Here is a 21,497-nt window from a genome sequence, read left to right as displayed (position 1 = left end):
TATATATATATAATTTTTTTTTTTTTTTTAAATAGTATTAAAATTAGTAAAGAGATTTTATTCACATTTCTGTTATATATATATATAATTTATTATTGTAATGTCTACAGTAAATATTTATTTATTCATATAAATTTCTACCTGAAAAAAAAGATTAGATTTTTATTTTTAATTTAAAATGGTATTAAAATTAGTAAAGAGATTTTATTCACATTTCTGTAATAAATATATAATTTATTATTTATTTATTCTTTTTTTATGCTTAACTATAAAATCTTTCAATCATTTGCTCTTCATGAATCTCTAAGATACAAAAGTCCTTATGGAAATTCATTGGTCAAAAGGTAAGAACACTAGATAGTTTTCTACCCTGTTTGCATATGTCAGATAATTCCATTTGATTTTAATAGTAAAGTTTTAATAGTGAACTGCTAAGCTGCTCATTTTTGTATTTTCTTTTCTGATGCAGAAAAACTCTATGCAAGTGTGATTTCAGACCTTAGCAACGATTTGACAAACTGTCAGTAATATCTCCGAACATCTGGTCAAGAGTAATTCATGCAGAACATGTTTATAGATTCCTTTAAACATAAAGCGTGTGCATGCCGTGCATGTGTGTTCATGCGTGAGCTCTCTCTTGTGTTCTAGAGAGAACATGAATTGTACAGAGCGGATGGGGGTTTGATTTGATCTCTAGAGACTGCAGAGTCTATTGAAGATCGAATGCCTAAACTAGCAGACATCATCTCTGTCCATCACAACTGTCGAGTGGGGAGACTTTCTTGACAGAGTTTGAGTGCTATTCCGTGTGACATTCTTTCCCAGACCGACGCTTGCTTTTATTCCTTCTAGTTCTCTCTCTGTTCATAAAGCACATGTCAGCCGTCGTGTTAGCCTGTCATGACAGCAGAAGTTGTTTGCGTGTGGTGGAGTATCATGGGGAATGAGGTTTTGTAAGGACGGCAAGCTCTTTGTACTGATACATTTTTTAATTTGTAGACTGAGGATACAGAAACACTCAGGCAAGAGGATGTTTCACAACTGTAGTAAATGAGAGATGCATATAAAAAAAAGTATTTTTAAACACCCAGTCTGACAGTTTCATAGATGAAAAAGAAAATTAAAAATACACTGTTAGTCAAAAGTTTTTGGACAGTACAATTTTTAATGTTTTTTTTTTTTTTTTTTAACAAGTCCCTTCTGCTCACCAAGCCTGCATTTATTTGTTCCAAAGTACAGCAAAAACAGTAAAATTCTGAAATATATTTACTATTTAAAATAACTGTTTTCTATTTGAATATATTTTAAAATATAATTTATCCCTGAGATTTCAAAGCTGAATTTTTAGCTTCAATACTCCATTCACATGATCCTTCAGAAATCATTCTAATATTCTGATTGGCTGCTTGTAATACATTTATTATTTTTATTATATTGAAAACAGCTGAGTAGAATTTTTTTTAGCTTTCTTTGATGAATTTATCTAAAATAGAAATCTTTTGTAACATTATAAATGTATTTATCATCACTTTTGATCAATTTAAAGCATCCTTGCTAAATAAAAGTATAAATTTCTACAATTTCTTTCCAAAAAAAATTATATAGTGTGTAATGTTACAAAAGCTTTTTATTTTAGATAAATGCTGATCTTTGGAGTGTTTAAATATTGATAATGATAATAATAATAATAATAATAATAATAATAATAATAATATTTCTTGAACAAATCAGCATATTCGAATGATTTCTGAAGAATCATGCGACACTGAAGTCTGGAGTAATGATGCTGAAAATGTAGCTTTGATCACAGGAATAACATACATTTTAAAATATATTCAAATAGAAAGAAGTTATTTCAAATAGTAAAAATATTTCACAATATTACTGCTTTTGTTGTATTTTGGATCAAATAAACGCAGAAAAACTTTGCAATGTTCTGGTTCACATGGCTTATCTATATATGGCTAGCATCTCTTTTTTAGTTTAAACAATATGCAATTTTTTCCGTCTGTTTTTATCATCCATCATGTGAAAATCCAGTTTGTGGTATTAATGCCGCACTATTTTTATCATTCTTGTCTGTAGGACAAATAGTGCAGAATGAGATGCATATACTAAGTTCAAATCAAATCACTGTGTTCAGACATTTCAGCCAGCTGTTTTATGTTCATGTTACATTTGAAAGTATAAATTAAGTTTGGGAAAGTTAACTGGTGAGGAAACGCTATCTGTTTTGTCTTGCAGTCTAACCCACAGATGTTCTTTTCTGTGTTTTTAGGTTGTTCTTGTGTTTTCTCACAGATGGTGTGTGTGAAGTCTTGTGTTTACTTTACTGTAACTCTGATTTCTATATGCTCTACTAAGCAAATAGCAGAAAACCTAAATATACCAGTATGTACAGTGGAGATGGTAATTTTTTGTCAAACATCAAAGGAGATTCACATAGTGGGTTGTTTTTTACTTTAATAATTATAAAGCGTTGGTGTATGACGAACAGACAGGCGGAAGTTAACGTGACGAAATACAGTCTCTCAAATGCAATTTAATGCACACACTAATGTTCTGGATAATCTAAGTAAACCCTTGATAATGGTCTTGATATTTACTCTGCCACTCATCCTGTTGTCTTTTTTTTCCCATCCAAGGTAAAATGTCAAAATCTGCATTTAAATTGAAGCCTTTTTGTTTTTCATTTGCATATTTCTGATTATTCAATTACATCTTCTCTCCTCCAGTTGGAGAGGCGGTCCTCCCCACAGTTTCTTGGCTGATGTTCGCTCAGTTAGGAGATCATAAAGCACTCACTCTAGATACTGTAGGGCGGAAATGTTTCACTAACAAGAACGCCAATGGACCATTTATCCAATTTTTCCTTTCCACATTTCAAATTCATGGCAGAAGTACAAGGAAAAATAGTTGCATTCACATTTCTATACTCACGTTTTTTTTAATACACAAATTTTATCTAGATGTCAATTTTGGATGAAGTTTGTGGTTCTAATTTCTTATAACTAAAATATGGGAACTGGATAAATACAATTTTTTTTATTATAAATTAATTAAATAAATAGGCAAATTGTGTTTAAATAAATGTAGCTGGTTTGGGACCAATTGTATTAGCAGTTATTGTTAAACTTTAATTTTCCATACATTAAAGATATTTGTTTTAGTCAAGTTCAGTTTAGTTTTGGGCTTGCAGGTTCTAAAAAATAAATTACAATTTTGTAACTCAAGGTGAGACACCCCAGGTGAATAGAGTTAACATATTACCATACTTAGGCAGTTGATTGATTACATTAAGAATTACAAAATGTTTTTGCATTACATGTTTTCCGAAATGTCATGTTTAAATATGCAAATGAGTTATCTAATTAAATATGCACTGATTTGCATACATTTCTAGAACAGAAATCCTTTCATTGGATTCATTTGTTGACACATCAGACTTTTGAATAGCTCTTTTTATCACTATGTAAATCAGAAAATTCTGACAACAGCCAGAAAAAAAACATTTTTCTTAGGAATAAAATGATGTATAAAACCATTCACATTATATATGAACAAACCCCTTTTTAAAAAACTTCAAAATATAGATAGGAATAAAACTGTAAAGTGTATGGAACTTGGTACTAGTACTAAAGTGGAGATTTTTGGCACAGTACAGGAGAAAATCTAATTTTGAGAAAACGGCTTTTAAAGATGTGGTGTTATTGAAATCTGCAACAACGAATCGATAAAGTGCTATAAAAGAAACACTTAAAAGTGTATTTTGGATATTTTCTTTCAACTAGTCTGAAAAAATACTTAATCAAAAGTGCAAAAGCATAAAATCTCAAATATAACAGGTGCATGAAAAAAAAGTGTTATACCTGTAGGGTCTTTCTCAGTTAGTTTGAATCAACAGTCTGCATGTCTTCATGGACACCAAAAATTTCACTACCAAAGCTGCATCTGCAAAATGAAGAAACAATTGCTAGTCACATTTTCAGAATTTCTTAGAAAGTCACGATATATTGCATCTGTTGCCAGTGGAGCTTTTCCCCTCTAAACACATCTGTTGTTTTTCTAACAAACTGCCTTGCACTCGTCAAAACAGCAGCCTTTTTCTTTTGAATCAATTTCTGGGGGAAAACAGAGATGTAAAGACCAGTTCATTAGTACTTTATGGTCGTATTACAAGTATCAAAGTCAAGTCAAAGTCAGCTTTATTGTCAATTGTGCCACATGAACAGGACATACAGACAATTGAAATTGGGTTACTCTCAGACCCTTGGTGCATAACAGGTCATATTAAATACAAAAGGTAGAATTTTAATATTACAAATAAATACAATTTTACAAATAATCTAAATAAATAAATACAATATACAAGTAAGGGCATATAGCAGAGAGTGCAAACCAAACAGAGTTGTGCAAATGCAAACAGTATAGTGCAAATAGAGCTTGTAAATATGATAAAGTGACAGAGAGCTGTGTAGCATTTGGACTGCTAGTAACCTCTCTGTCTTATAACAGGCAGAGAGGTAACTAGCAGTCCAATGCTACACAAAGTGACGCGTGTGTCTGTGTGTGTGTGTGTGTGTGTGTGTGTGTGTGTGTGTGTGTGTGTGTGTGTGTGTGTGTGTCTCTCTGTGTGTGTGTGTGTGTGTGTGTGTGTGTGTGTGTGTGTGTATTATATCAAAACTATCATTACAGTAGCGATTGTATCATTACAAGTACTACATTAAAATGTTAAAAATGGTATACCAGTTTTATCTTGGGTTTATGGGAAAAAAAAATGCTGCTTGGTTTGATATTTTGAAAGTATTTAATACAGTGACATACACTACCAGTCAAAAGTTTTTTTGAACTGTAAGATTTTTCTCTTCTGCACACCAAGCCTGCATTTATTTGATTCAAAGTACAGCAGAAACAGTAAAATTGTGAGATATCTTTACTATTTAAAATAACTTTTTCAATTTTAATATACTTACAAATATAATTTATTCCTGTGATTTCAAAGCTGAATTTTTAGTATCATTATTCCAGTAACATGATTCTGATGTGCTGCTCAAAAACATTTAATTATTAGTATTATGTTGAAAACAGCTGAGTAAAATTTTTGTCAGGTTTATTTGATGAATAGAAAGTTCAGAAGAAAAGCATTTATCTAAAATATAAATCTTTTGTAATATGTGGCCCTGGACCACAAAACCAGCCATTTGGAAATTGAGGTTTATACATTATCTGAAAGCTGAATAAATACAGTTTCCATTGATGTATGGTTTGTTAGGATAGGACAAACCAATGATATTTGGTCGAGATTCAACTATTTGAAAATCTGGAATCTGAGGGTGCAAAATCTAAATATTGAGAAAATCACCTTTAAAGTTGTCCAAATGAAGTTCTTAGCAATGTATATTACTATTATAAAATTAAGTTTTGATATGTACAGTAGGAAATTTACAAAATATCCTCATGGAACATGATCTTTAATTAATATCGATAACAAAAATCGATAATTTTATATACTAGTGCTACTTAAGACTGGTTTTGTGGTCCAGGGTCACATATTATTAATGTCTTTATCATCACTTTTGATCAATTTAACGCATCCTTGCTAAATAAAAAGTATTAATTTCTGTAATTTCTTTCCAAAATAAAAAATAAAATTTACAATGACTCTTAAGCTTTTGAATGGTATAGTGTACTATGTTACAAAAGCTTTTTATTTCAGATAAATGCTGATCTTAGGATATTTCTATTCCTCAAAAAAATCTAATGAAAATGTACTCAAGTCTTTTAAATATTGACAATAATAATACAACATTTTCTTGAACAGCAAATCAGCATATTTGATTTCTGAAGGATCATGTGACACTGAAGACTGGAGTAATGATGTTGAAAATTTTGCATTGATCAGCAGAAATAAATTACAATTTAAAACATATTCAAATAGAAAGCAGTCATTTTAAATAGTACAAATATTTCACAATATTAATGCTTTTGCTGTTTTTTTTTTTTATCAAATAAATGCAGTCTTGGTGAGCAGAACAATATTTAAAAAAAAAAAAAAAACATTAAACATCTTACTGTTCAAAAACTTTTGACTGGTAGTGTACATTGAGGCTTGTCATTTAATTTCATAAGTCTTCATGCTCACTTTGTACTTCTAAAATGTTTGTTTCCTAGTCTAAATATGCCAAATCCAGTGTTTAGTAGCTAATGTTAGTAGCTAACGTGGCTTTTTATCTGCAGTGCATGTGTTGTATCTCATGTCATGGATGTGGTAAAGCACGATGTGTCGTTAGCAAGGAGCAGTTGGCTAATTATACATCTGCCTAATCAGTAGATAAAGCTAATTTAACAGCCAATTACTGCTCTTCACACACCTCCGCCTCACACTTGACGCAATGACAGCTTCCCGTTTCCTCTCTTTAAGCTCGGCGGGGTGCTCTCGCACCAACAGACGACTCAAAGATTCGACTGAATCAGAAATTTGTTTGTGTACGTGCTTTCTTGGCTCGTTGCAAACTTGTTTTTCACAGAACTTGTGTGTTCTTCCAACTTACCTGTGCTACTTTTTTATATATATATTTAACAGTCAAGTTTTGTTGTTTTAAATTGTAATGCAGTTACAACAACTGAATGTCAGTATAACTTTATATAAAGACCTAAGAGTCAGGCGTTGAATGGAGTTCTTGAGTCTTTTTGACCATTTTATCAAAAATATTACTTATTCACTAACATTTGTTTGTAAATGGTACTACACTGGTAGAAACTGTCTTTTTGTGTGATTTTGTGTTGCAAAGATCCATTACCCAGTATTTGTATGTCATTCAGGCTTGCAACAGCAACAAAATATTGATAAGATTTAAAAAAAGAAAAATGAAAATGTGTCTTTTATGCACATTGGGCTGTTTATTTGCTCCAAAAATATAGTAAAACAGTGATATTGTGAAGTATTATTAAAATTGACTTCAATTTTTTTAGTATTTCTCTCCGTATAATAGACTTCTATGGTGCCCCTGAGTTTAAACCTCCAAAATGCAGATTAAATGCAGCTTCAAAGGACTCTAAATGGTCCCAGCCAACGAAGAAGGGTGTTATCTAGTGAAACGATTGTTATTTCTAAAAACAATTACAATTTATATACTTTTTAATCTCTACACAGAGTACACACAGAGCGAGACAAGACGAGCATTTGAGGTCAAAAAGTATATAAATTGTAATTTTTTTTTTTTTTAGAAAATAACAGATTGTTTTGCTAGGTAAGACCCTTCTTTCCTCAGCTGTGATCGTTTAGAGCCCTTTGAAGCTGCATTTTGGAAGTTCAAACTCGGGGGCACCATAAAAGTCCTTTATATGGAGAGAAATCCTGAAATGTTTTCCTCAAAAAACATAATTTCCTTACGATTGAAGAAAGAAAGACATAAACATCTTGGATGACAAGGGAGCCAGTACATTATCTGTAAATTTTTGTTCTGAAAGTGAACTACTCCTTTAAAAACACTTGTGCTGATTAAAGGATAACTATTGCCAAAATGCAACCTGGGCTGTTATTTTTACTGTAAACGAGACAAACATAAATCTAAAAGCATAATTACGACAAACGAGCCGTTTTTTTAGATTGACCGTGATTTCGTTTTGTGGTCAGTGGCCGGTAAATGGGAATACTAGGGGCATAAATTTGAGCGCATCAAAATCGATATTTTTACAAAACTAAGAAGGCTCAACACACCATGAAACTTTGCTCGAAGTATCGCCTGGGTCTCTACACATGAACTCGAGCATTGAGAACATTGTTTGTGTACACAGAGTTTACTAAAAAGAAAGATTTTGAACAACTCACTTACACTGTTTGGGTTTCCGCTCGCGGCCGTCTTGCCAGTCAAGAAGTGTCGATCTCCGAATGCGAATGAATGGACTCCATAGGATGAAATATTAGGCTTATATGAGGCTCTTTTTACAACTAGAAGGTTAATATTGTTTTTCACTTGCGACAAAACAACGAATTAGCCGTGCATTTATATGGAAATATGCTTTAGGAGCTATCCATCCTCGCATTGACTGGCAAGACGGCCGCGAGCGGAAACCCAAACAGTGTAAGTGAGTTGTTCAAAACCTTTCTTTTTAGTAAACTCTGTGTACACAAACAATGTTCTCAGTGCTCGAGTTCATGAGTAGAGACCCAGACGATACTTCGAGCAAAGTTTCATGGTGTGTCGAGCCTTCTTAGTATTGTGAAAATATTGATTTTGATGCGCTCAAATTTATGCCTCTTGTATTCCCATTCACCGGCCATTGAAAACAAAACGAAATCACGGTCAATCTCAAAAACGGCTCGTTTGTCGTAATTATGCTTTTAGATATATGTTTGTCTCGTTTACAGTAAAAAAAAAAAAAAACAGCCCAGGTTGCATTTTGGCAATAGTTATCCTTTAATATTTTTGTGGAAAACACTCCGGGTTCTCTGATCAATAGAAAGTTCAGAAGAACAGCATTTATTTGAAATGTAATTCTGTTGTAACATTTATAAAAGTCTTTACTGTCACTTTTGACAGTACATATTACTGATGCCAAATTTTTGAATGGTAATATGAGGTATATATTTTTTTGTCCTGCTGTAGTGCAGGAAAGTACTTCAGCGTGAGTGTGTGGATTGATAGCTTCAGACAGAATGTATATTGTAAAATCTCCTCCCGGGACCAGCCGTTTTTACTTCCTTGGCTGTGTATTTATTTGGTATTTGTGCTGGTGGTGGTTCGTGGTGTGCATGATTCTCTCTGGATTTGTCAGGAGATATATAGGCTGTTACAGTGTAAGTCCCTGGAAGCTCCTGAAGGCTGAGTCATTACAGGTGTCACTCCATGTACTGTAATGCATCTTGAGCAAAGTCTAGGCAAGCATATTTTTCTTTTTCCCTCACTGTCTGTATTTCTCTCCCCCTCTCTCTCTAACTACAATTCAGCAAAAACTGTTATTATGCATTGCTTTTTACATCCTTCGAGAGAAAACAGCTGTTTGGGTCAAACGCAAAATGTTGTAATTATTCACTTCACACCCTTTCAGTCCAAACGCTGCGTTTTACAAACTCTTAGAAGTGAGGAAATGAGATGGATGGAGTTGATCCTCAGGAAAGAAAGCTCAGCAGGAGATGCCATTACATGAAGTTACATGAGCTTGATGGATCCTAGCTTGACAGTGTTGAGAACGGCAGAATAATTAGACATCCATGGAGAATGGAGGAAAGATGAAGGAGAAGCAATAGAAGCTATACTAATTTGAAAACTTCTACCGTTGTCTGTATTGCTCCACTATATCGTTTTTTCTTCTCATTTTATTCTAGTGTCTCTCTGTCCTTTCTCTTCTCTCATGTGGACTTGAGGGAAGGTTTTAACATCAACACAAACTTGTTAGCCAAAAGGTCAAATATTGTTCATAACACCCTTTTGTGGCGGTGGCAATACAAAAACACATTGATAAGGTCACAATCTGAATAACTCCCTCTCAAAACAGAGTGGAAAAAATACCAGCTGACCTTTTATTAAAATGTAATCTGGGAAAATAGAAAACAAAACCAAGTTGGAGACAAAGGAGAGGCATTTTCATACGCGCCCGGTTTGCTGGGACAGGTATTAGAAGGTCTGGTGTCGAGGGGGTGCTTCAGGAATGCTATTACGGTGCTTCATAAATCACATAAAAACTGCGAAAGAATAAATCTTTATGAGAGCCCTCTTTTCTCGAGCCCTCTAAATGTAAAATATATTTGATGCTAACTTCTCCTTATGGAGGTCAGACTTAAAAAGATTTGACATGGGAAGCACCATTGTGCATTGATGCCCTCATTTTGTGTTTGCTCCCTCTTGGTTCTACTCTGGGCAAGCAATTAATCACAGACTCGCTGCTTTTTTCTTTGAAGTTTTTGAGGGATGCGTGTACACAGAGAAACAACATTTTATTGTGCGTTTGGCTTCATATTAGAAAGGATAATATAACTCAGTGCCTGACATAAGTAAACTCAAACAGTGTTTTATTTTTAGTAAATGTTAGTGACTTTTGTTACTCTATCTAAGCCATTTATTAGTTGTTTAGCTAGTTAGTTAGCTCATATACACAGGGAAACAACATTTTTGTGTCTACCACTTTCTTCACTCGCAGCTTGACAAAAACTAAACAGTTTGACTGGTTGGTTAAATTTTTTAGTGACTTCAGACGTTACTTAGTTCCTGTTAGTAGTTAGTTAGTGACTCGTTTTTTGTTTTTATCTATGCATAAAGTTTGTTGGTTTGTTTATTGCTTAATCAGGGGCCATTACCTAAACGTTGTTTGACTTGGTGAGTGTAAGTTAGTTTTAGTGACTTCTGTTACTTAGTTTCTGGTTTTAACTATGGAGTACCAGCTAGTTAGTTGGTTTATTGTGTCTACCGCTTACTCAGAGATTTTCATTACTCACAGCTTGACAAAACCTAAACAGTATTTGACTAGTTGGTTAGTTTATTTAGTGACTTTTGTTATCATTATCATATTAAGCTGATCATTATAGCTTGACATGAACCCAAACAATTATTGACTTGGTGAATGTTAGTTAGTTTTTAATGACTGTAGACATTACTTATTCTTGTTAGCTGTTAGTTAGTGACTTAGTTTTTTTTTAACTAGTCATAAAGTAGTTTGTTGGTTTGTATGTTTATTGCTTAGTCAGAGGCCATTACCTAAATGTTGTTTGACTTGGTGAGTGTAAGTTAGTTTTAGTGACTTCTGTTACTTAGTTTCTGGTTTTAACTATGGAGTACCAGCTAGTTAATTGGTTTATTGTGTCTGTCACTTGCTCAAAGATTTTCCTTACTTGCTGCTTGACAAAAACCAAACAATGTTTGACTTGGTGAATGTTGATTAGTTGGTTTTAGTGACTTTGGTTGCTTAGTTCCTGTTATTGGCTGATTTCTTTGTTAATATTACTAGTTCGGAGTAGCATTTGGTTGATTTGTTTCTATTTCTCACTAAGAGCATATTACTCACAGCTTGATATAAACCCAAACAGTGTTTGACTTCAGGTTTGACTTTTGTTACTTAGTTTCTGTTAGTTAGTGACTATTAACTTTTTTAACTAGTCATAAAGTAGTTTGTTGGTTTGTTTGTTTCTTAGTCAGAGGTTATTATTACCTAAAAGTTGTTTGACACTTAGTTAGTGACTTCTGTTACTTAGTTTCTGTTTTTAACTATGGAGTACCAGCTAGTTAATTAGTTTATTGTGTCTATCACTTATTCAGAGATTTTCCTTACTTGCAGCTTGACAAAAAACCAATGTTTGACTTGGGGAATGTTGATTAGTAGGTTAGTTGGTTTTAGTGACTTTCCTTGCTTAGTTCCCATTATTGACTGATTTCTTTGTTAATATAGCTAGTTAGGAGTTGCTTTTAGTTGTTGTTTTTTTTATCTGTTTATTACTAAGGGCATGGGCGACATTAGGGGGGGGGCAAGGGGGGGCAGTTGCCCCCCCTGTGGTTAGTCATGGAATCCTTGACAGCCCCGCTGCAACTGCTTTAGCCAAGCTTAGGCTCGGTTGTACTTGGGAACTAGACGGTGCTATATAACCCTCAAACGAAAGCAAAGCAATTGAAGATCTGGCAAACTATCCGACGTGTTTTTGCAGCGTTGAGCAATGTAGCCAATCACAGACATATCTGTTGTTTCCGAACAATTAGAAACACTTGTCAGAATTCACTCACTGCTGAAAGCGCCTGATCGGTTTTTATTAAGTGCCGTTTTGTGCGCTCGTGAATCATCTTATGAGTGTAGACGCGATGTAAATAAAATATTAATTGTGTAGTTTAGAGAGCTTTATTAATTATAACAGAATTTTGTGAGATCTCTATGAACTTTTAGTGATAATAAGGGGAGCGTGCTTTGCACTTTCCAGGCTATAATCCATTTAGAATTTGTATGAAACTTTCGTTTTTCGGCACATGCAAGCTGATATGTTTTGGGAGTGACATTTGCATATTTACGCTGGGTTTATTCTCGAAATAACGGTGAAGCAATAGACGGGATAAAAATATATTTTCCCCTTCTCCCAAAACAACTTACTGTTTCAGCTATAAAATAGTTCAGTTTTGTATGTAATGGCAAAATGTTTATATTTAGTTTCGTTTTTTATTTAGCTAATTTAGAAAAACGCTTGGAGCATTTTTTATTCGTTAAATATATATTATATGGCTTTCTGCCGTCTGGTTCTTGAACAGGAGTGCTTAACAAAATTAAGCGAAATGCATGCCTCACAGACATAATACATACATTTATAGAAAGCTTTAAATTATTACTTAACGAAATAAAACAAATCAAAAGCACAAACTCTTTCATGTAATCCGTAAAGATGAATTTCTCTCTAAAGGCGCGTCCAAAAAGGAGATTGCGAGTCAGGATCTTTGCGACACTGACTCAGAATACACAAATTAATTAATAAATAATTCATTTATGTCCTTACTCTTTCCTCGACACATTCATTGTTATTTATTTTTGCCGGTGCTTGGGGCGAGTTTTAGCCTATTGTGTGCGCTTGAACGCGGATTCAGCTGCGCTAAGGCACACTAAACGGTGTCTGAGTCGGTCTCAAAAGTGAAAGCGAAAGTGAAGTTTCGTGTTGTTTCCACCAGCGCGGCATTTTTTTTCTTCACCATAATTGATGGATGTCTAAATTATGAAAATAAGGAGAAGCCTAAAACAGGCCCGATGCCGGCCCGGTCTGAACTATGACGTGAAAATTGGCCCGAAGCCGTAGCCCTGGGGTGTAAAAAAAAGTCAGGGCCCATCGGCACGGGCTGAAGTGCAGCGCTTTAATTGACTGCTTTGATGTGCTGCAATACCGTAGGGCACTGTTTTAATGCTTACATCTGATTTTTTTTTCTTGCCCCCCCTGACTCAAGAGTCAAATGTCGCCCATGACTAAGGGCATATCATTATTCAAAGTTTGACATAAACCCAAACAGTGCCTGACTTGATGAATGTTAGTATAAGTGTTACTTAGTTTCTGTTAATAGTTAGTTAGTGACTTAGTTTTTAAACCAGCCATAAAGTACTTTGTTGGTTTATCTCTTTTCTTAGTTAGCTTATCATTGCCTAATCATTGTTTGACTTAGTAAGTGTTGGTTTTAGTAATTTCTCTTACTTATTTCCCTTATTTTTTAACTATGTGGTACCAGCTAGTTAATTGGTTTGTGTCTGTCACTTACTTAGAACCTTGACATAAAAGCATTTGACTTGGAGAATATTTGTCAGTAGTTAGTGAGTATTAGTTTATATAAAGTAATGTATTAGGCCGCGATCACACCGAACGCGTTTTTGCAGTGAGAGGCGCCTTTTTTGAATGGTTTTCTGTTGGCAGTGAGCGTTCTGCGCGCTGCTTATGCGCCCCGGGCGCCTCGCGTTTTTGCAGAAGCGCTCTGAGCGCCTGAAGTTGAAAAAAAAAGCAACTCTGAACGGAAAAACGCCCGACGTCATTCGCGTTTTTTCCATTGTCCAATCGAATGAATGGAGAGGCGGGCCTTCTGTTGTGGTGACGAAAGTTTACTGTTGCTTAAAAAGTCCGGAGACTGCAAGAAATGGAGGAGAAACCTTTGGTGTCTGTCGTGGGTAACCCGGAGCTGTATTTTTTAGGGTTTCTGCTAATATGACAGTTTAATTAACAGCAAAAACCAAAGATTTTTGAGCGCTGGCACTATAATCCTTTGATTTGACTGACAGGACAGCTGTTTTGGTCGTTGCCTAGCAACATAAAACAATGGCAGAACACTGCCTTTTTTTAAAAGTCACCAAAAAAAAAGGCAGTGCTGTGCGCCATCGCGTTTTTAGAACTAAAAGACGCGTTCAGTGTGATCGCGGCCTTAGACTTCTGTTACTTGGTTTCTTTTTTTTAACTATATGGAGTGCCAGCTAGTTAATTAGTTTATTTTATCTGTATAATTTATTATTACTGACAGCTTGACAATAAAAAAACATTTGACTTGGAGAATATTTGTTAGTAGTTTGTGAGTTATTTAGTATAGTGAATTTTGTTAATTGGTTCCTGATAGTAATTGAATGACTTTTTAACTAGGTATAGAGTATTTGTTTGTTTGTTTGTCTGTCACTTACTAAGAGCTTATTCTACACAGCTTGACATAAACCTGAAAGTTGTTTGACTTGAATGTTTAGTTAATCAGTTTTAATGACTTTTATTACTTAGTTCCTGTTAGTAGTTTTTAACTAGTCGTAGAGTAGCAATTTGTTTGTTTATCTGTCACTTACATGAGCTTATTCCGCACAGCTTGACATAAACCTGAATGTTTGAATTGAATGTTTAGTTAATCAGTTTTAATGACTTTTATTACTTAGTTCCTGTTAGTAGTACTAAAAAGTAACTGGTCACTGGTAGTAGTTTGTTCGACTGTTTTCTTTGCCTTATACTTGTTAACTTTCTGTTAGTTTAACTTTTGTTTGTTACTTTACCTCTGCAGTTGAAGTTTGTGTTTGGCGCTTGCTACTTTGATTTGTTTGTAGTCTGTTGTCATGTTACAAATGTTTAAACAGACACCTCTCTCCCCTGTCTCTCTCTCTCTCTCTCTCTCTCTCTCTCTCTCTCCAGTCTTCTGGTCCAGTGGGCAGCGGCAGCATGCAGCTGTTGGAAACAGATTTTTCCCGCACTCTAACTGGACTGGTAGATCTGCATCTCTTCCATCAGAAGAGCATCCCAGTGTTCCTCAGCGCAGTCACCATTGAGCTGTTCAGCCGCCAGACTGTCACCTGATTTACCCATCACTGCTCGACCACACAGTGTTCAGGAAACTCTCACACTCACTCACACACAGCAAGGCACTGACATCTACAGAGCTCCTGGGTGTGATAAGTTGATCGTTTCTTTTTTTTTTTTTTTTTTACAGATAAAGCATTTCTTATTTCATGGGCATCAAAACGTGAGTCTATGTGGCCACGTTTGAGTAGTATAGTGATTACTGTGTATTTTTCTTTTAATGCTTTAAACCCATATTTTTGTTTAAGAAAGCAATTAGCATGTATACAAGAGAAACCTTAAGATGTGCAGTCCGATTTTTAAAAACCTCAATTTTCATGTCAGTTTATTTGCCTGTATTGAGGGAAAAAAATAAAGATGTATTAAAGTTTTCAGTCTATTATTTGTATTGGGATCTAACAGATTTCAAAGCATTCTCGGTGTTCAAGTGAATAATGATTCAGTTTGAGCTCTTGTATTGTGTTTTACTTCAAACAGCTCAAATAACCCAGTGATTATTGTTATCAATTCTCCATTGAAATGAAGATAAACTAATATCCCCATTGAAACCACAATAGCTGCCTGGGAGCTCAGATGCAAGTTTTATGTCTTTTAAACATTTGCTTTGTACAATTTGGCACCAAATCCTAGTGGATGTGGGAGTATTTAAATTCCCTGGTCGTTTTAGCTGGCAGCAATTATTACTTTTTTTTCTTTATTTATTTCTATCGTCTTTATTTGAATGCCACATAAACTGCTACAGTTTCATATCCTCCACACATTAAGTTTAATCTGATATGAGTCATACTGCTTTCAGATGAATTTTGTTTCAAATCTGTCGCTCTAGCAATGCAAAGTGCCACTGTGCCAAAGCAATTAGCAAAGAATGTTGCCCTCATCCTGCATCCGTGATTTCAGGTAGTGCGCAGAGGGCTTTGCCAGTATCTCTGTTTTCTTCTCATGCCAGAGAATACATTGCGGATGCAATGTCCCGGCTGTTAGCTCTTCCTATTATATGCAAACTCAGTCTTTGGCTGGCAAATTAAATTCAGAAAAATAGCTACTATGCACACACTCTCAAGCTGGCTCTGCTCTCGTCCTGTCACTTTTCGCCCCTGTTGTTTTCGCACTTTCTCTTACTCTTTTGGTTCTTTATTTAATATCGTTTGTTTAACAATTCATTGGATCGAGCATCTTTGGCCTTAAAATCCCTAAATCCCCTTTACTTCTATGATACCCATATCCTCTCTCATCACACATTTTTATATTTTATTCATTTTACCATTTATCATCTGGAGTCGAATAAGGTGGCCTCTCATTGGTTATTTATGAACATTTTTGTTTTTCATGAACGGTCGTTATATAATTCATAGCTTTGGGGTGGAAAAGGCTATATATGCTAATGAGGAGCTGTAAATGGATAAATAATGAATATTAGAGAAGCTTTAGACCAAACAACGACGCTGCAAAAAAACATATGAACTTCTGGATAAATAAGCTGCCATTGTCTTTGATTAAAAAGCCAGATGTTTATATTCAGTGGTGAATGGTGTTAGATTATTAATTTGTGATATTTATGTCATTGTCTTTTTTAACATTTTTCTTTTTCTTTTTCTCAAGTATTTGTCTCTGATTTATTTGGTACTCCAAAGACTTACAGTAAACATTAAATGTTAAACTTAAACTAAAACGCATACACGACCAGTCAAAAGTTTTTGAACAGTAAGGTTTTTAAATAAGTCTCTTCTGCTCACCAAGCCTGCATTTATTTCATCCAAGTACAGCAAAAACAGTCAAATGTTGAAATATTTTTACTATTTCAAAATAACTGTTTTCTATTTGAATTTATTTTAAAATGTAATTTATTCTGGTAACTTTAAAGCTGAATTTTTAGCATCATTACTCCAGTCACATAATCCTTCAGAACTCATTCTAATAATTTATTATGTTGAAAACAGCTGAGTAGAATTTTTTTCAGGTTTTTTTGATGAAATGAAAGTTCAGAAGGACAGCATTTATCTGAAATGAAAATCTTTTGTAACATTTTAGTTGTCTTTATCATCATTTTTGATCATTTTAAAGCACCCTTGATAAATAAAAGTATTACTTTCTGTAATTTCTTACCAAAGAAGGATCTTTCTATTCATCAAAGAATCCTGAAAAAAAAATGTACTCAACTGTTTTAAATATTGATCAAAAAAATAAAATCTTGAACAGCAAATCAGCATATTGATTGATTTCTGAAGGATCATGTGACACAAAAGACTGGAGTAATAATGCTGAAATGTAGTTTTGATCACAGGAATAAATTACATTTTAAAATATATTCAAATAGAAAGCAGTTATTTTAAATAGTAAAAATATTTTAAAATTTTACTGTTTTGCTGTACTTCGGATCAAATAAATGCAGGCTTGATGAGCAGAAGAGACTTCTTTAAAAAACATTAAATCATACTGTTCAATAACTTTTGATTGGTAGTGTATTTAATGGTATTATTTATGGAGAGTAAAGAATAAAGTACTGAAGGAAAAGGAATCTATAAACTCCCAAGTATAGAAATCTAAAAGAGACTATGTCATTATTACAAATGAGCAGTTTTTAAGCAAAAAAATAATTAATTTTTTTGAACAATTTTTCGCTTAGTTTTATATGAATTTATATGCATTTTTAAGTGTCAGGATTGTTTTAGGGTCACTGTATTTTTTACAATTTGTTTTTATATGTAGGTGCCAAGAAGTACAACCTTTTTTGCAAAAACATGAAAATGAAATCCGGTTTTGCATACAAAAACATGTGCGGCATAATGTGTTCCAATCCTTAGTATTGTACTGCCGTGTATGTCAACATTTATGCCCTGCTAATTATCTTTTGAGATCCAAAAGCAGGTCACAAACCGTTCCCCAACATGTGGTCTCCCATGCTGGGAAAATTGTCCATCTGTCAAAGCATCCGTGTGTTTCCTCATAGAGGTTTAGTGGTTGCACCGATGAGCCTTGCGATATCTCTCTATTGTGTGCCTTATCTGTTCTTAGTTTGCCATGGCATTTGAAACTAGAGTGAGTGTCATGCTGGGTCGCTCCCTCTTGCATTGCCACAGAAATGAGCATTGAAGCAGACAGGGACGGGGTCTCTCGATAGACGCAACCCCTGTCACTCAAACTGTGTGTGTGATAAGTGGATGATTTGAACAGGCTTGCTGCGGTAGGGTATTTTTAACTAGTGCGACTTGGAAAGTGAGAATAGGCTTTTGGTAAAATAAAGATTAATGCAGTGACTAGAAAGTCTGCCTGTTTGCGTTTGGATCTCACTTATCTTCCTAGATAATAGTGGGTAGAGGCTTTTGCTGTATTTGATTCCTCTTAGGCTTACAGAAAATGTCCTACAACTAGATAACAGTACTTGTGATTATATTAGCAGCCATAAATCCTGCACACTCAACCCCTTTTTTTCAATCTCTATCTCGCCCAACATACACACAAAGTAACGTTAGATATCACTAGGCCACAATCACATTAGCTCTCATAAGCTCGGCTAGCCAATCGTGGCGGTTCACCATGTTCCAGAAGAGGTTTGAAGCGGTGTTAGAGGCACCCTAAAAAGATTACAGAGCCCCAGAAGGAATTTTCTTCATCCTTCATTTTGCTGCCTTCCTGTCATTCCTTTTGATCTGTTTACCATTTCCTTCACTTTCTCTGCTGCAGGGCTTTATTGTCTGACTGTACCGAATCATGCTCCGTCCGATTCAAAGATTATCCAATGAAATGAGGTTAGAGGTTTCTAAAGGAATCTTTACCACATCCGTAATATTATCGTATGTCTTTTAAGACTGCCGAAAGTTTGGATCAGTGTGTTTCTCATGATCTTTGAAATGTAAAGGCTTGAAATTGTTTTTTTTTTGTAGTCATATATAAATTGTACATAAGTCAGTTAGCCCCTGCTTGTTGGATATTTTGTAGTGTAACTACCAAAATGGATTTCTCCTTAAACTGTTATTTAATAGAAATATTAAATAATATAAATATATATTGTGATTCGGTCGTATATACAGCTATATCGCATGTCTACGAGTGTGATATTGCATTTATACAGTACAACAGTTTGACAGCACAAGGGTGTAGATACATAAGAAACAACAATGGAGTGTCTTTAAAAACCTACTTTTGTGCAGAACTACTTTCCGATTCAAAATCTCAGTTTAACAGCTGAACCCAAGCCTCTGTTACAAAGGAACACTGAGTTTCTTCATTGAAAGCAGTACAGTATTTTATTACTGTATTAAAAGCTCACTGTATTATTAGAGAGAGGTGGACTGAACAAGTGTGATTACCTGCATCTGATACAGCATTCATTCTTTAGCTCAGTCTCATATTCACAATTAAAACATTAGTTTGAATGTCCGCAAAGGAGAGCGATATCTTTGTCGTTTTATCCTTTCATCTGTTAAGGGTGATTTCCAATGTACAGTGCTGCTCTGTGTATTTCTTGGCTTTACAAGCCCTTCCAGTCTATTTTAATATAAAAGTCTTTACTGCTGACTCACTCATAAAAACGGTCTCTGTCGCCATCTAATGGCGGAATAATGTAACAAAAATCACTATCATGAACACACATCGTTTCTCAATACGAAATACTACTATTAAATACTATTATTGTTTATATAAAATATTATTTATTTAAACATCAACAGCCATAAAAATTGCTAGGCAATTCAGTTCAAAGTACAAAGGCAGCGCTCTGATATACGGTATTAAATATACATAAAATATAACCCGATGATATTGTGCCCTCAGCCAAAACTATAATCTCTGGAACAAATAAAAGATTAATGAGACCAAAGACAAAGTACGGTGACCTTGAAGATTTTTTTTTTTTCTTTTTTGGTCATTACATAACTTTTGTTATACTAATACAGCATGATTGAGTTTGTCCGCACAGATGCTACTTTCAAAGATGAATCCAAATACTACTGTGAAAATGAGCCATTACACTGCAAATCTCTCCATTATTCCAGCTCATTCTTTAAATCTTTTGTTCTGCACTTACTGTTCATTTCTCTTTTCCCTCAGGTCTACTGTCATTTATTAACAGACAGACTGTCTTTGTGTGAGGATTTTATGCTGGCAATAGCTTGGCAAGCTTAAAGGAATCAGTTCTAGGCAGTTGATGTAGATTAAAATAATAAAATTATATACTTTTGCAGCGATTAGTGAGGGTATTCTTACAAAAATTTGGATGAAATGCTTCATTTTAGCAATTAGGTATGCTTTATTTTGAATATAGCGATAGCTAGAGAGCGGTATTAGGCATGGCGCACAACGGAGCACCTGTAAACCCTTCAGACCATACTGTATTGAGGGTTTCTGCATGTTCTAAAGAGGTCTTAAAAGGTCCTAATCACCCTTCCACAAATTAAAGGGGTCATCAGATGCAAAGCTATCTTTTACATGTTGTTTGAACATTAATGTGTGTTGGCAGTTTGTGTAAACAACCACCCTACAATGATAAAAATCCACCCAATGGTATTTTTTTAATCTTTATAAGTAATATTCATTTTTTAAAATCACACAAACAGAGGCCACTCCCCACGATAGTTGATTGACATGAGCGCCTTACCTTAGACCCGCCCTCACTGAGCCGTTGTGTGACTCAGGTGCAGGAGAAGACAAGAATGTCTCAGATTGAGCGATTGAGGTGTTCTGTTGTTGGATGTAATATTGAACGTAGCAGTCGTCATTTACTCCCGACATCTGAGATGCTAAAAAGGCAGAGGATAACGTTACTTTTGTTGTTAAAAGGAAAACGCCGATCCCGATCTACATATACGTCTAGTTCGTGTGAATCGTTCCTGATGCAGCTTTACCCACAGCAGAATTGAGTATAAGGGTTTTTTATGCATCTTTGCAAGTGACCTTTCTTAATAATGTGCTGTTGGCAAGTTTCGCCGCTAAACACAGCTAAAGTAAACATTACGGCTCATAAACCCACAGCAGAGAAGGGCGGGGCGAGCAGAGCTCATTAGCATTTAAAGGACCATGCAAATTAGTTGATTTTTTGCAGAGCTGATTTTGACAAGGTAAAAGGGTGTGGGTTTTTTTAGAAATTTTAACCAAAGTATATTAGACTTTTCATTACGACTCTAAAGAATCATATGAACTTGCGGTAAATGGGCATCCGATGACCCTTTTAAGGCTGTAAAAATCATAATCTTAAATCAGAGTAGAATGTCTTAAATTCATGAAGTTATGGCATTAAATGTTGCATGATTTCAGTCAGGGTTGGAAATGAATCCCTGATAGCACATGTACATCTGCAAGACGTATTTTTTATTCTTATATATATTTTTTTAGATTGTTTGCTTATCTGCAATGTGTCTATATTACGTTTCCTGTCAGATGTCAAATAGACTTCTATTAGATGTCTTTAAGATGTTTATGATTTAGAATGTATGTAAAACTGACATCTTACAGACGTCTGTCAGATGTTTGTACAAAGCAGATGCTTTCCAGATCAAGTGATCTTTAACAGACATCTTTTAGATGTACCTGTGCTATCTGGGATGACCCCTTGTGGCAAAAAATGCCCTATAAATTTAAGACAAATGGGTAAAAAATGCCCCTGCAAAATTAAACAACTTATTATAGCTGTTGCGATTTGAAATGCGAAAATTAATGAAAAGTGTCAATTCGCAGAATTACATTTAGTGCATTTAGTTACGTTTTGTGCAGCGTTGAGTCTTATAACCAATCAGAC

General features: G+C 34.6%; 1 protein-coding gene across 2 annotated transcripts in view; it reads left to right on the top strand.

Annotated features, from left to right (window-relative positions):
* mad1l1 (mitotic arrest deficient 1 like 1) overlaps positions 1–15,132 on the top strand; it is a 102,322-nt gene extending 87,190 nt beyond the window's left edge. For both annotated transcript variants that reach the window (XM_073842928.1, XM_073842929.1), the window contains exon 18: positions 14,603–15,132. In XM_073842928.1, the coding sequence (XP_073699029.1) occupies positions 14,603–14,764 (162 nt within the window). In that variant the 3' untranslated portion in view covers positions 14,765–15,132. The remainder of the gene's footprint in view (positions 1–14,602) is intronic.
* Positions 15,133–21,497: the final 6,365 nt, after the last annotated feature.

This window comes from Garra rufa, chromosome 6, assembly GCF_049309525.1.
Source record: "Garra rufa chromosome 6, GarRuf1.0, whole genome shotgun sequence".
Lineage (NCBI taxonomy): Eukaryota > Metazoa > Chordata > Actinopteri > Cypriniformes > Cyprinidae > Garra > Garra rufa.
This window is presented reverse-complemented; position numbering and strand designations above follow the sequence as displayed.